Genomic DNA, 16403 nt, shown 5'->3' on the forward strand with positions numbered 1-16403 from the left:
GCAGATCCCAGGTGTGGGACCTCATAGGCGGACCCAGAGAGGGCGCAAGGAGGCAGGCTGACCATGGTATGATATGCAAAGACATGGAACACAAAGACATTCGCACACAAATAAACCAGCGAAGGAGCATGCAGTGAGACAGAATGCAAAGGCCCCAGCAGCAGAAAGCAGCAGAGGGGACCGCCATTGCCCCTCTTTGACCCCATGTACAGCATCACCACCCAGCGACTGGGTTGCCAGGCCCTGGGGAACACCTAAGGCTCCGCCCCTCATACATAACAGATGTGAACAGAGCAAACATTATGATTCAAGAACAGCTCAAAGCCCCAGAGCCTATAATTCTAAGTGACCAAGAAATAGCCAACCTATCAGATGCACAGTTCAAAACACTGGTGATCAGGATGCTCACAGAACTGGTGATTTTAGTCACAAATTAGAGGAACAAATGAAGGCTAAACTAATTGAAATGAACGAAAATGCACAGGAAACCAATAGTGATGGAAAGGAAACTGGGACTCAAATCAAGGGAGTGGACCAGAAAGAAGGAAGAAATGACCAAACAGAAAAGAAGGAAGAAACAAGAATTCAAAAAAATGAGGAGAGGCTTAGGAACCTCCAGGACATCTTTAAACGTTCCAACATCCGAATTATAGGGGTACCAGAAGGGGAAGAGGAACAGCCACGAGTGGAAAACTTATTTGAACAAATAATAAAGGAGAACTTCCCCAGTCTGGCAAAGGAAAGAGACTTCCAGGAAATCCAGGAAGCTCAGAGAGTCCCAAAGAAGTTGGACCCAAGAAGGAACACACCAAGGCACATCATAATTACATTAGTCAAGATTAAAATAAACGAGAGAATCCTAGAAGCAGCAAGAGATAAGGGGACAGTCACCTACAAAGAAGTGCCCATTAGATTGTCAGTGGATTTCTCAAAAGAGACCTTAGAGGCAAGAAGGGGCTGGAAAGAAGTATTCCAAGTCATGAAATCCAAAGACCTACATCCAAGATTGCTCTATCCAGCAAAGCTTTCATTTAGAATGGAAGGGCAGATAAAGTGCTTCTCAGATAAAGTCAAATTCAAGGAGTTCATCATCACCAAGCCCTTATTATATGAAATGTTAAAGGGACTTATCTAAGAAAAAGAAGATAAAAATATGAACAGTTAAAGGACAGCAAACTCACAGTTACTAACAACCACACCTAAAACAAAAGCAAACTAAGAGGACAGCTAGATAGGGAGCGGAAACATAGAAATGGAGATCACATGCAGGGTTAGCAAAAGGGGAGTGAGAGGAGAAGCGGGGAGAAGGTACAGAGAATAAGTAGCATAGACGGTAGGTAGAAAATAGACTGGGGGAGGGCAGGAATACTATGGGAAATACAGAATCTAAAGAACTGTGATACATGGACATGAACGAAAGGGGGGGAATGGTGCAGGAGGGGTGTGCAGGGTGGAGGGGAGTGAAGGCGAGGAATGGGACAACTGTAATGGCATAATCAATAAAATATATTTTTAAAAAATATATTTTAAAATAAATAAATAAATAAATAAATGGCATCCAAATTGAAGAATAACATGTAAAATTGTCATTATTTGCAGGTGGCATGATACTGTACAGGGAGGACCCCAAATATTCTGCCAAGAGACTACTAGAACTGATAAATAAATTCAGCAAATAGCAGAATATAAAAATTAATATCCAGAGATCAGTTGCATTTTTATATGCCAGTAACAAGCTAACAGAAAGGCAAATTAAGAAAACAATCTCATTCAAAATTGCTACAAAAATAATAAAGTACCTAGGAACAGACCTAACAAGGATATAACATACCTGTACTCAGAAAACTATAAGACTGAAAAAGAAACTGAAGAAGATACAAGTAAGTGGAAGCACACACTGTGTTCATGGATAGGAAGAATTAACATCATTAAATTGTCCATGCTATTCAAAGCAATCTATAGATTGGATGCAATTCCTATCAAGATTCCAATGACATATTTTATAGAACTAAAAGAAGTATTTTACAAATTTATATGGTACTACAAAAGGCCCTCAGAAAGCAACAGTGATCTTGAAAAAGAACAAAGTTGGAGGAATTACACTACCTGATATCAAACTATACTACAAGGTCATAGTAATCAAAACAGCATTGTACTAGCATAAAAACAAACACATAGATCAATGGAACAGAATAGAAAGCCCAGAAATAAAGTCCCACCTTTATAGTCAATATTCGACAGAGGAAGCAAGCAAATACAGTGGGCGAGAGATAGTTTATTTAATAAGTGGTGTTGGGAAAATTGGACAGATATATGCAGAAAAATGAAACTAGACCACCATCTTACATTACACAGAAAAATCAAATAAAAATGGATTAAAGACTTAAATACTAGATGTGAAACCATAAAAATCCTACAAGAGAATATAGGTGGCAAAGTTTTGGACATTGTTCGTAGCAATTTTTTATTGTATATATCTCCCCAGGCAAGGGAAGCAAAAGAAAGAAAAAACAAATGGGACCACATCAAACTAAAAAGTTTTTGCACAACAAAGGAAATCATCAACAAATTAAAAAGAGAACCCACAGAATGGTAGAACATATTTGCCAATATATCTGATAAGGGATTAATATCCAAAATATATTTAAAAACTTACAAAACTCAACACCAAAGAAAAACAACCCATTTAAAAAATGGGCAAAGCATCTGAATAGACATTTCTACAAAAATGACATACATTTGGCCAATAGACATATGAAAATATGCTCAACCTCACCAATCATCAGAGAAATGCAAATTAAGACCACAGTACGATACCATCTCATACTTGCCAGAATGGCCATCATCAATAAATCAACAAACATCAAGTGCTGGTGAGGTTGTAAAGAAAGAGGAACCCTTTTGCACTTTGGTGGGAATGCAGACTGGTGCAGCCACTGTGGAAAGCAGTATGGAGATACCTCAAAAACTTAAAAATGGATGACCCAGTTATCCCACTTCTGGGATCCAAAAATGCTAATTAGAAAGAACATAAGCACCCTGGGCTCACTGTAGCATTATTTACAGTTACCAAGATATGGAAGCAGCCCAAGTGCCCATCGATGGATGAATGAAAAAAACAACTATGGGACATTTATGCAATGGAATACCACTCAGCCATAAAAAGAAAAATTTACCCTTTCAACAGTATGGTTGGACCTGGCAAACATTATGCTAAGTGAAATAAGCTATAGAAAAAGAAATACCATATGATTTCACTCAGATGTGGAATCTAATGAACAAACTGAACTAACAAAGAACATGGGGACTGATGCATAGATGGAGAGCAGGATGACAGTGGGGTGGGAGATACTAGGGGGCGGAGGGTTTGGACAAAAAAAGACAAAGGACTCATGGACATGGACAACAGTGTGGTGATTGCTGGGGAGTGGGGGTGGTTTAAGGTGACTAGATGGTAATGGGAAAAATACAATAAAAATTAAATGAAAACAGGCACCAAGGCAGGTAGGTGACCAAGCTGCTTGGCTATATGGTGCCACCTGCTGGACATTCAGAAAAAACAATGCTATGTGGCTTTGAGGGGATCATTATTCAAGCATCAATCAGCAAACAATAATTTAGTTTCTTCCTTATGCCAGGCCCTGAACTGGTCTGTGGGATATCTTTGAGTGACATTTTCATACACTCCAGGAGTCAGCTGCATCATGAGTTCATCTAGGTTGTACCTAAAGGACCCTGTATTTGGAGTCAGAATGATTTTGAGTTTCTACTTTGCTTCATCTTCAATGTCTGCTTCTATGTTGTGGGCCTTGGTGTCTTGGGATCTTGGACAACTACTTAAGTTTCTGGACCTAAAAAATGGGAATAATAACATCTAGGGCTTTTGTGTAGTTCAACTGCAGAAATGTATGTAAAGACATTTTGCATATTGTTAAATGTAATAGAAATATGAGACTGTTACATCATTTCTCCTTTCAGTCCCTGATAAAGAAAGCCCCCTTGGAAGGTAGCATCCACTCTTTAAATAAACTAAATTGTGAAGAAAAAAACTATAGAATAAAATAGATAAACTTAAAATGAGGATGAGGAAGGAGAAGAGAATATTTTTAAAACATAATATAAAGGACACGTATACACATATATCCTATGTGCATGTATTTCTTCTGCTATTTAGTCCTTGTCTTAGTTCCTAATTTCCATTTTCCATAAAATAAACTAGGATAAAAAATATCATCACAGTATCACCAACTAATCAGCATACAAACTAACCAAAGCCATCTTAAGAACACGCTCTCATTTCAAAATAGCCAGTAGATACTATTTTATTCTGAATATTGCAAAAACATAAGCTCAAACACTAAAAACAAATAAAGGGAATTGTACTGGATGAACTCCAAATCGTTAGAATAAACAGCAAGGAAAATTTTTCCATCTAACAAAAGAAAAAAAAAGAAAAATAACAGGAAAGCATAAAAAGAGGGAAACAGATGATAGAAATCTGACAATGCATGAAATGTGAAGAGGTTAAACTTACTAGATGACAAAGTGTTATTAAGTATGGGTTAAAATAATAAAAATGCATCTCTAGAATTTTTATGACACACTCAAAATGAAGTGAAAAATAAAGGAATGAGAAAATGTGTATTACACATATATTAGGAATAAAATACTTTTCAAATTTGTCAAGAGATAATTATCGCAAAGATTATAAAATGAGTATTGATTAAATAGGTTATTTTATATTAATGTTATATTATATACAATGATTTAACTATAATAAACTTATGTATTGAATAACAACATCTAGATATATAAAGCAATACTTTCTAATAACATAAGGAGAGTTACCAAAACCACAATTGTAGCTGGAAACTTAAGTTTATAGTCTCTCAATATTAAAGAAAGTAGACAAAAATTATCCAGGGATTTTAGGGTTTTAATGAAAAGTGTGGTTTAATGTACATACATAAATGATATACTATATCAAAAGGGATCATACATTCTTTTTAAAATATCCATGGAGCATTTACAAAAATTAGTAATAGACTAGGCTATCAAAGGGAACATCAGTATATCCCTAAAATTAAGATTCATCCAGACAGGTGCCCTTAAAGGAGGCAGCCATGTGAAGAAACAGAGATAGAGGGAAAACGCCCTCTGAAGACAGAGCTGGAGTGACATGCTACAGGCCAGGGACACGCAGAGTGCAGGCACACGCCCCCAAGATACAGAGACAAGGGAGCATTCCCCTGCAGGCCTCAGCGGGTGCATGGCCCTGCAGGCACGTTAGCCTCCAGAACTGTGAAAAAATACATTTCTGAGTTTTTTTAAAGATTTTATTTATTTATGTTTAGAGAGAGGGGGAGGGAGGGAGTAAGAGAGGGAAACATCGGTATAAGAGAGTAACATGGACTGGTTGCCTCTCATGCACTGAACTGGGGACCACAACTGCAATCCAGGTATGTGCCCTGACTGGGAATTGAACCGGTGGCTTTTACTCTTGTGGGATGATGGCCAACCAACTGAGCCATGCAGGTCAGGGCCATTTCTGCTGTTTTAAACCACAAAGGTCAACAAACAAAAAACCCCAAAACAAACCAAGAAGCTCTCAGAAAGAAACAAAAAACAACCAGCCAACATTTTTGAAACCACAAATGCAGAATATTAATATAAAAAGAATAAACAAACATACAGATAAAACCAAGCCACTCTGAAATTTTAAAAAGCCTTCTCTTAATAACTCTTGGGCCAAAAATGAAATAAAAACTGTCCAACAGATATACATACACCAGCTATAAAGACAGTGGAGCCAAGGTGTCTCGATCCCAGTATTCCAGATTCCACGCCGTCTACCAGAAAGTGACACCGTCATCCTGAACAGGAAACCAAACTTCTTTCCTAGGTTTGTGTTGTACTGTACCACAACCTCACGGGAACACCATGGAGATAAAATTAGAAGCAAGTGCTCCACACTTGCTTCAGACATTGGAAGGAACTCTACCAATTAAAAATGCTATAGATAAATGCAGAGCACTATACAAAATCCAAAGAAGGATTAGGCTTGAAGTGTCTTGGTGATCACATAAAGAAAAGTTCTGTTAGTGACTGAGAAGCACTAGTGAGTAAGAGAATGAAAACGTGGGAAGTTGTCAACACTTAGTGAGCACCCGCATGTACGGCATCTGAGATGTACCCAACAGCATCCCTTCCTCCTGGCCTGTGCTGAGGGAGACAGACGCATGAACTAGTGTGACGACCCCATGTGAGGAGCACAAAGACAGAAGTGGGCCCAGAACACAGCGCAGCTCAGAGGAGGGGCTGGTTGGTAAAGGTTTCCCCACGGATCTGGCCCTTGAGCTGATGCTGAAGGGTGAGGAGGAATTAAACAGACCAATAGGAAAGGGACTGCTGAGGCCTTTTTCAGACTCACAGGTGGTGTGCTGTGGTTGAGTACCAGATGGTCATAGGAAATGAGAGCTACGAAGAAGTAAAGGCTATATAGTGAAGTGCTATGCACAGATTTTCAACTTCATCTTGAAGGTGGGTGATTAGAGCATGTTAAATGCAACAGTGACCGGGTTTAATCTGGCTTCAGACACAGCAGTCTGGAGCAATGCCTGGGTGTGCCAGGAGTCTAGATATTGGGTCCCATTCAATCTGCGGTCCAATAGCATTGAAAGTCATCTTCTTAAAACTTAAATAAATCCTGTCAGTGCCCTCCTTAAAACCCTGGGTTCTCCCTTACCGGTGCCTACCAAATCTGCAGTGTCCTACCCCTGACCACCTTTCTATTCTCGTTTTATGACACTCTCTTCAGCAATTGTCTTCTTAGCCTCCACAATGTTCTGAGCTCTTTCTTGCCCCAGATTCTTCATTCGCGCAGTTCTCTCTTCACCTGACTGGCTCCACACTTGCTTCAGGCTTCAGAGAAGCCTTCCCTGTATGGGAATCCTCTTCTCCAATTGTCTTCTTTCATATCACTTACTGCATTTAAGGACAGGGCCTACATCTGTTTTTAATTAAATCACTGAACAAGTGAATAAATAAATGAATACTCCAGGATAAGGATGATTGATAAAGGTTTAAAATAGGGAAAATAGCAATGCATGAAAGAAAAAGACCTGAGAGGCACTAAAGAGGAAGAATTAGGTGGAATGGTCAGATGAGAAGAGTAGGAAAAGCATCTAGGATCATGCCTAGGTTTGGGGTAAGGCATTCACAGGGGTGATGTTAATCAACACCAGCCCAGACAGAGAACCTGAGGGAAGCAAGTGCGGATGAGCCAGATGACGAGTTCAGGTTCAGGAAGGATGCGACGCCTGGGAAGTATACCACTGGAGATGGCAGTAAAAGTTGGCACAGGGTGTGTAGTTTGTGAGAAAGTCTAGAGGGACTTGGGCGTGACCAGCATACGAATACCAGTGGAAGCAGTGGAAAGATAACTGTCTAAACCTGTTTCAAGAAGAGCAGGGAGGAACACAGAAACAGGGAGTCACGGATGCCTGAGGGGAATTTCTGGAATGCCAAATGCATGGGACCAAATGACAGACCCAGGCTGAAAAGAGCACATAAGATTTGGCAGTTAAAAGTCTCCCAGGCCCTGGCTGGCGTGGCTCAGTGGACACAGTGCCGGCCAGCAAGTGGAACCGTCACCAGTTCAACTCCCAATCAGGGCATGTGTCCCAGTTTGGGGGCCGACAAGAGGGAGCCGGTGGATGCTTCTCCCCCTTCCCTCTGTCTCTCCCTCCTTTCCTCTATCTCGAAAAATAGAACAATAAAATCTAAAAGAAAATATTTTTAAAAAAGGGGACCCTCGGATATTTGATACTGTTGGCAAGATTTTAACTCGTAATTAAAAAGATAGTTTTTGATCAATTGGGAAAGGACTCACTCACTAAAAGGCAGCAAGACTTTGCTGGGAGTAAACCACGCCTGCTTATCCTCACTTCCTTTTTAACTCGGTCAGCAGATGACAGATCACAGAAATGGTATCATTATTCCGACGAGCATTTGAAAAAGTCTCATCATCCTGTTTCAGGACAGTATGTCTTATTATCCTGAGCTCAATGATAATATCATTCAGTGAACTCCACCCAAAGAGCTTTGACTAATGGACTGATGCTCTTGAACCAATCTTTTCTGATTTATTAATTTACCTGGATAAGACTGGGGAGATATCAACCCTGCTGATACTGTGAAGCTAATATATGAGATGAATGAATCTAGATCCAGGCTAATTTCAATGAATTGGAAGGATGAGCAGATCCTAATGAGATAAAATTTAACAGAGCTCAAAGGGAGGTCCTCCACTATGTTCCAGGAAAAGGTGCTCAAATAGCAGCTGCAGGTCACAGTGCTTTACTGTTTTGGGTGAAGAGACTAAGGAATCACATGGAACCCAGGAAGACTCAGTGACGGAAGGGTGCACGGAACAGTGTAGTGTCTGGACGAGGATGCTCACAGCCCCAGGTCCCCACGCTTCCTTGTGAGACACCTGCAGTGCTTTCAAAAAGACTCTCATAAACAGAACATGTACCGAAGGGAGTTTCTATCATGGAGGACACTCAAAAGCATGTCTCCACTCACATGATCAAAAGTTAAAGGAACTGGGAAGGTTTAACTTTGAGAAGACAGGGAGGCACGATGTCCATCTCCACACTTCTGATGGGCTAAATTGGAGAGGAGACATGGAAAAGATACTTGGTGTGTGTGGGCTTGGAGAGTGGAATTCTCCAAGAGGGAAAGTTAGATGCGAGTAGACTTTGGCTTCATATAAGGATGAACTGTCGCACATAGCTATAGAAAAATGTAACGAACAATTTAAGGAAGCAAGACTCTCAACCTGGAACTCTGGCTCGATCAGAAGCGGGTGGCCAGACCACTTGACAGGGAGTGGCAGGGGGAGTGTCAGCATTCATTCAGTAGAGGGTTAATCACATGACCTCTAAGATCCCTTCTTAACCTGGAATTCTACTATATTCTAAAAATAAAACTTTGCTATGTAAAATATGTAGCTACTAATACAAGACAAAAATGTGAGTAGTGTGTAAAAGAACAAAAAGCATAAACATTCTAAAGTAAATTAAAAAAACAATTAGTTACATGCCTTAAGGTATGCTTCCTGAAACTCTAGCTATTCAGTTTATTTATCTGGCCTACTTCCAAAACTTGTGAGTGCATCTGAGAACCCACTTCCCAGGGCCACTTGTGGGAGGCTCTGATTTAGTGCGTCTGGGCAAACTGTGATTTTTTAAAAAGTGCTCTTGGTCACTCTGATGCTCAGACAGTTTTAGGACCACTAGAATTCTGGATTTACTTGTAGGGCACGTATATTCTGCAAAAGAAATATGTATGTATGTATGTGTATGTATGTATGTATTTATGTATTAAAATGTAATAATAAGTCTAACCAATTTGCTAATATTTAGGGCTACTGTTATTTAATATTTAAGCACCATTTCTATGCAGGGAGCAAATTCATCTTCAGTGTTCAAAGCTCTAACAGCTTAGAATATAAAAGTTAAAAATATCACATCTTTTGCTTTGTAACTTTCAATGTAATGAACAAATCATCTCTAGCTTTTCAGCATTTCTGTCAGATAAAATGTTTTAAAAAGTAAGGAGATACTTCTTTCTAAACAAGTAACAAGAAATTTCAGAAAATTCGTGAGAAAAAAACTAAGAAAATGGATTTGTTCATATACACATACTTTTTAGCTTAAATAACTTATTTTTCGCCTTAAAGTCCTACTTGGATTGGCAACGTCTCAGAAAAACATACAAAGAAAACACACCCTTCTAAAGCTCAGTAAGAGCTTACTAGTGTTAGTAGAAACCAGTGTGGGGACATTAAATAAATCAATATTCAATTTCATAAAATTACAAATATTGAAACTTTGATGTTTTTAAGCTTTTGTGTCCAACTTACAAATCTTGTTATTCATTTTATAAATCTACTAAACACAAAATTACTTTAAGGAAGCTTTTAGTGCTTAGTCAATTAAATTCAAAGTGGTCATTCATTCTTATTTAATGTAATAAGAATGGTATTATTAAAGTACTGATTAAATTTTGATTCTCTCTTTGTGCAAAGAGGGAAACTCATTCTAAGAGCCGTGTGAACCTTTAAGAATGAAGGATAGGAAGAGGTCCTGTTGGTCACCCATCTGTGCCCTGGCTGTTCCCATGAGGGTTTAGAGGGACAGGACAGAGCTCTGGCATCCAAGGCCTCACAAACTCAAAGGATAAATCCACTGCCTGTGACTTTTTGGACTTTGAAGCAAATGGTTTCTAAGAACCACTTCTGGCTAAGGTTTCTCTCCCTTTCCCTCCCAGAGGATGCAGGGACTTACTGAAAGAAGAGAGAAAAAAGAAAGAAATCAGTCTGCAGTAGGTTTCCTGTAGAGTAAAAATCTGGTGATTGCTGGAGAATGAAGGCATTTATACAACACACTAAATCCAAAAGGAAGGGACTTTGTATATTCATAAAAGCAATACTAGGTTGACATTATTTGTACTTTCTGAAAGTTACACTTGTAAATTCATTTTGCTGAAAATAATTCTTATGTAGACTTTACATTAATTGATGTAATGGTGACACTGTAATTATTGCTAAGAAATCAAATGCAAAAGTCCTTTTACTTAGTTTCTTGGTGTATAGCAGGTTGCCATAGGCATCTCAGAGTGAAAATGGTCACAACTGACAATGAACTGGCCAATCAGATAATGCTGAATTTTAATTAATGTTTACCAGAGAAGAGAGCTTTACCAAATTCTAAATTGGAACTGAAAGCAGACAACTTCTAAATTAACCCTTGTAGTGCACATATAATTCCTTTTCATTATGATTTTGACAGGTCAAATATTTCCAAAACTTTTCTTTTTCGTGGAAGGAAATGCTCTACTTACAGATGCACAAGACTATGAGAAAAAGGAGGTATGTGACCAATTCCCGTAAAACACTTTTCAGGTACTTCTCTCGGTTAGTGTTGCTTTCCTCCATGAGTCTTGTTCCCCAGAGACCTTTAAAATAATAAAAGAAAACCCTGTGAATAGCAAAGGAAAACACATAAAAGAGTATAACCTTTAAGGGAAATTCTCTGTTATTATTATTATTATTTTAGCATGCTCTGAGTGTAACGTGGAAATTGTTTTAGCAGGAGTCTTGAGTAAAAATTTAGAAAGGTAACAGGAAATGAGGGTAGTCTAAAACAGAGATTAAATAATCGTGCATACACATGAGCTCCTTCTATACAAGAGAGGACACAACCTGGTAGGCATCCTGTTACTAAACTCAGTACATGATGAAACTACATTGCAAATGGTATCTTTTAGGTCACCCCTGAGGAAAAGAAGTCCTCGTCGGAGCCTCATTCCCCTAAGGAAACATCTATCAAGTTTCTGACACACTGGCTGAAAACCTCTGTATCCATGTCTGTTCATTAAGAAACTGTAGCAATTGACTACACTAAACATGCTTAGCTTAACAGGTTTTTAAAGTGCCCATTAACACACGATCTTTAAATTAAACATAATAACTTTGCCGACTTTTGTCTTTGGAGAAAGTAAAGGCAGCAACCATGTTCTCTATTTTCACAGATGGAAAAAGTGTTGGGCTGGCTGAGCAAAGATGACATAACCCTCCTTGAGGCTGCTGGACAGAGTTACCGCAGCTCTGGACTGGCAGACAGACGCGGTGGCCTTCCAAACCCCTACTAGTGAACAGTGTGGTAGAGTCACATTGCTGGCTACTCGGAAGAGACTTAATGTTTTCCAAAAAAGACAAACTTCTCCATCTTTTCAGTTAGATTAGGTTGCCTGTTAATGGAAGCCAACCTGCTCCCTGCCTGGTTGTCTCACGCTTTTATTCCACAGACATTAATCCCTTGGATCACTGAAACTCAGAGCCACTGAAGCCACAACCAACCCACGCGGAGAACCGGGAAAAAACGGTACATGGTCTTCCACTTCGCAGAAACGCCTTCATCACTAGTGTTCATGTATTCTTATGGCCTATAATAATAAATTAGTTCTACTCCTACATTTGAGTCTTTCATTTCCTTTTGTTTTTTCTCCCAAATTTCCTTTAGGAAAACCAGCATCTGGATTTAAAGACACCGTGTTACACATCGTAGGTTTCACCACACTGAAAGTGAAGCATAACTTATGACCAGGTTTGCTTCTGCCAAGATCTGGTAGTTGTCAAGGAATTACTCACTCAGAAGAAATGCAGCAGGCAGAATGTTTGTTCGCTGAAACTATCATATTAAAGAATTATTACAAATTTATCTGACATGGAAAATTACAACTCAGAATAACACAGAGGCAGCCAAATGTTAGGCTCAGTAGCCCTGGACACAACCACGCCATTTCTTTGGGTACATTTCTTTCAGAGGCCAGGCCCAAGATAAGCACGTAAAAAATTGTCAGTCTCTTTTCCATCAGGACAGACTGTTGCCTTGCCTCACTGGGTCAGTGATTTCACTCTTTCCTGTGGTTTATAAACACTATAAAGTAAGTCGTCGTTCCTAATATTTACAAGTGGTACTGCTTGACCTATAAATAGAAAAACCAAACTCCTTTCAAATATATTCCAGCTAAACTGACAAGGGTCTATGGCAATTAAATTCCAACCCTTGGACGAGACATTTCAAATGAGAAGAAACAAGTCCCTTTATTTACACTTTTATTTTATTTTTTAAAATATGTTTGAATTTTAGAGATAGAGGAAGAGAAAGAGAGAAAGAGAAACACCAATGTGAGAAACACTGACTGCTTGCCTCCCATACACTCCCCAACCGGGGATTGAACCCACAACCTCGGCATGTGCCCTGACCAGGAATTGAACTCAGAACCTTTTGGTGTACAAGGTTCTGAAGCTCCAACCAATCAAGCCACACTGGCCAGGACTATTTATACTTTTACATAATATACTTTCATGCATTTACTTTTCTAAATGACTCTATTTACCTCCTCGAATACTTATTGCTTTAAAAGTTCCGCCTAATTTCCTTACTGGTGTGTAGGTTGAGTGTGGGTACAGGGGCCTCTTTACATTTTGGTAGATGAGAAATAGCTGCACCCGCAAGTAGAAAGCTAGTTGTCCTGTTGCTACCTACTTCTCATGTTTACAGAGCTAACAGAATAAGAATGGTTAAGGACAGAGTTCCAAAATGGCACCATTCTTCAAAATCAACTGTTGTCTTTTCCCACAGTTGTCCCAGCTGTGGAGGGAGCACCTTCTGGGCATTCCACGTTCAGTACATAAAGCGCCTTCAGCTGTTACAGAGAACGTGCTATGCAGGGGACACTGAGCAATACCCCGCTTCCTTCCTCTTCACTAGGGTGTTTCGTTACTGCCAGAGCCCAAAGTCGGACCATGTCATCGAGGGTGCATATTCCCTTGTGCAGTGTTACTTGTAAACATCAATATAGAGGAACTCATATATTGATGGATATATGGATAATATAGATGGATAATATGGATAATATAGATGGATAATCCAAAACACAAAAGGCGTCCCAGATAAATAACTGACTTTGAAAAAATGCTACCATCTTTGCAACTATTTTATCCAAATGCTTCCCAAATCTTTTCACTTTATAATACATTAAAAATATCAGAAAGAATGATACAGTGAAGTCCTATGTGTCTCTCACCCAGCTTCAACAATTGTCAACTCAATATCAACCTCCATTCACCCATTCCTCCTCCCCACTATTTTGAAACTCATTACAGCTATTGTATCATTTCATCTGTGAATATCTCAGTTCCGTGGTAAAAAAGACTCGCTGTGCAGCTTTTGCCTCAGATTAACCCCGTCCCATGTAAAACACACTAACTCCTTATGTCTTTATTGATCATGACAAAGGACAACGTAGAGACTTGGAGTCAGAGCTGAGTTCAAATGAGGGCTCAGCCCTGCGTGGGTTAAGACCTCCCCTAATACCATGAGCCTCCCGCTCCTCATCTGAAAATGGGAGAGGGTACCTCTTTAAGGGTTGCTCTGGGAATTATGTGTAAAGCTTGGAGAGAGGCTGGAAGAGGCCTGTCTATGCTTCAGAAGTAGGTCTATCTATAAAACATCCTACTCCTGATGCGGAGATGTCAGAATGGTGTAAAGACCCAGATTTGTATGGACTTTGAGTTCATTCTGAATCGTCTGACTAAATGCTCACTGCATTTATATCATAGGAGAATCCTGCTTCTGTGCTCAAACACATGTGGGCCTTGTTTAGACAAATACAATCCTCCTTAATATTCATTTAAACTTCAGGGACATTGTCAGAGAGCGTTGTGACTTTATTCCTCTTAGTCCCTTTCCTAAAGAATAGTCATTACATGGCCCTGAATCTCAAATTCTAGTCAGCCATCTCCTGAGGTGCAGGCAAATATATATATGCCTATGTCCCACCAGTTCTGACCTGCATGTTCCACAGACAACACACTCACATATCCCTCCCGGAGATTTGTCTTTTTCTTTCTTTTTCTAGAAACATATTTTCCCAGTTTCGGTTAGTGGTGCCAAGCCAGGAACATGGGTTTCATTCTAGAACAGGCTCTTTTCCTAACCCTCATAGGGAGCTGGACCATGACTCTGGCAGTTTCTCTCTCTGTTTAATTTAGTATCTTTCCACCCCAGCTCACATGGTCTTGCTGCCCCCTTTGTCACCCCTCTCTGTCAGGCCTCTCCTCACCTATGTTCCCAGCAACCAGCACCATCCACCTTACCCCATTCTCTGCATTCTTGCTAGAATCATCTTCAGACTGAAATGGGATCATATCAGCCCGCTGCCTGAAGCCCCCACTGGCTTTAACTGTCTACAAGAAAAAACGTCAAAGAGCTACAGGCTCGCTTGGTCTTACTTCTGCTATTCTTCCCCTCATCCACCTCCCCCCACCCCAACCTCCATCCTTCAAAACACAAATCAAGCTTAAACTCCTCTGGCCTCACCTCTTTGAGTCCCTCCCATACATGAGGATCTGGCATTGTAATTATTTAATTACATCTCTGTTTTTCCCACCAAACTCAAAGCTCCTTGGGAGTTGGGAGATGTATGATTCATCTCTATATCCTTAGGACTATGCACAAGAGACTCTCCATAAATGTTTGTTGACTGAACAAATTTTGCTGTTGGCATAACCTCATCACACAGTAGCAACCCTCCCTCAAAAAAATCCCCATGGCAATAAAAATACAGCATCTCATTGTTCCACATTTGTGCAAATAAAAAGGGAAAGGGAAGAAGTGATGAGATGAGGTTTGGATTAAAATGAAGGAAAGTCACAATGGCCAAGATGTGAAAACAGCCGAAGTGTTTGTCCATCAACTGACGAGTGGATACACAGATTGTGGCACATACAATGGAATGTTACTCAGACACCAAAAGGAATGAAGTTCGGATACATGCGACAACACGGATGAGCTGTCAAAGCATGAACTCAGCCAGACACCAAAGGACAAATACTGTATGATACTAATAATACCTGAGGTGCCCAGAATACAGAAACTCATAGAGACAGAAAGTAGAATAGAGATTAGCAGGGGCAGGGAGTAGGGGAATGGGGAGCTGGGGCTTCATGGGTAGAGTGTCTGTTTGGGATGATGACAAAGTTCTAGAAATGGACAATGATGAGACAACAGAGTGAGTGGAAACAGGTCTCTGTCTGATTTAACAGCTTAGCCTACCCTGACTAAGATGGCTAGTACTTTATGATTTCCCCAGAAACCAAAACAAAAGCATATATGTCTAAAATAACACACAAAAAATGACTTTAACAAGTTAGTACACAAATTCATATTACGCAATATATTCGACTTTGGAAATTCAGAAAATATTGATAACTCGTGTAGAGTGTCAAATTGTATCATTGCACTAAAAAGAGTTTGCTAAGACAAAAGTAAACTTTTGTTTGCCTTTTTAAAGGTGCGTTGAGGGTACCTTTAAGTTTGGGGCAGTCTACATTTTTCAGCCATCCTTCACTTGTTTTGGTCTGGGCCTTCAGCACCCCCTCGCTGGCAGCCCCCTGCTTGGTCCTCCAGCCCCTCTCTGCAAGCACTCCTACACAGCACACCGCCTGCCTCCCATTCCCTTTCAGCAAGTTCTGCTCTGCTCAAAAACTGTCACCCTCTTTGGGATACGACTTTGGAAAGTCAGAAAATATTGATAACTCACGTAGAGTGTTAAATTGTATCGTTGCACTAAAAAGAGTTTGCTAAGACAAAAGTAAACGTTTGTTTGCTTTTTTAAAGGTGCATTGAGGGTAGTTGAAGAGATGCATTCTTAACCCCCTGGTTAGGCACAGTGCTTCCCAGAGCCAGGCCTCAAACATTCCTTCTTGACTATCTTACTTCGGTTAAGGAGATAGATCCAGAAACAGTTCCTCTCCCATTTAATAAACA

The 16403-nt window shown here is 39.8% G+C and overlaps 1 protein-coding gene across 5 annotated transcripts in view; it reads right to left on the reverse strand.

Moving 5' to 3' along the window:
• PKD2 (polycystin 2, transient receptor potential cation channel) overlaps positions 1-16403 on the reverse strand; it is a 217766-nt gene that overhangs the window by 198666 nt on the left and 2697 nt on the right. For all 5 annotated transcript variants that reach the window (XR_005066505.1, XR_005066506.1, XM_037046131.1 and 2 more), the window contains exon 2: positions 10909-11022. Coding sequence is in view for 3 of the 5 variants with exons in the window: in XM_037046131.1 (XP_036902026.1) it covers positions 10909-11022 (114 nt within the window). In the remaining 2 variants the exon portion in view is untranslated. The remainder of the gene's footprint in view (positions 1-10908; positions 11023-16403) is intronic.

This window comes from Sturnira hondurensis, unplaced genomic scaffold (assembly GCF_014824575.4).
Source record: "Sturnira hondurensis isolate 20B ecotype Veracruz unplaced genomic scaffold, ASM1482457v3 Scaffold0004998, whole genome shotgun sequence".
Classification (NCBI taxonomy): Eukaryota; Metazoa; Chordata; class Mammalia; order Chiroptera; family Phyllostomidae; genus Sturnira; species Sturnira hondurensis.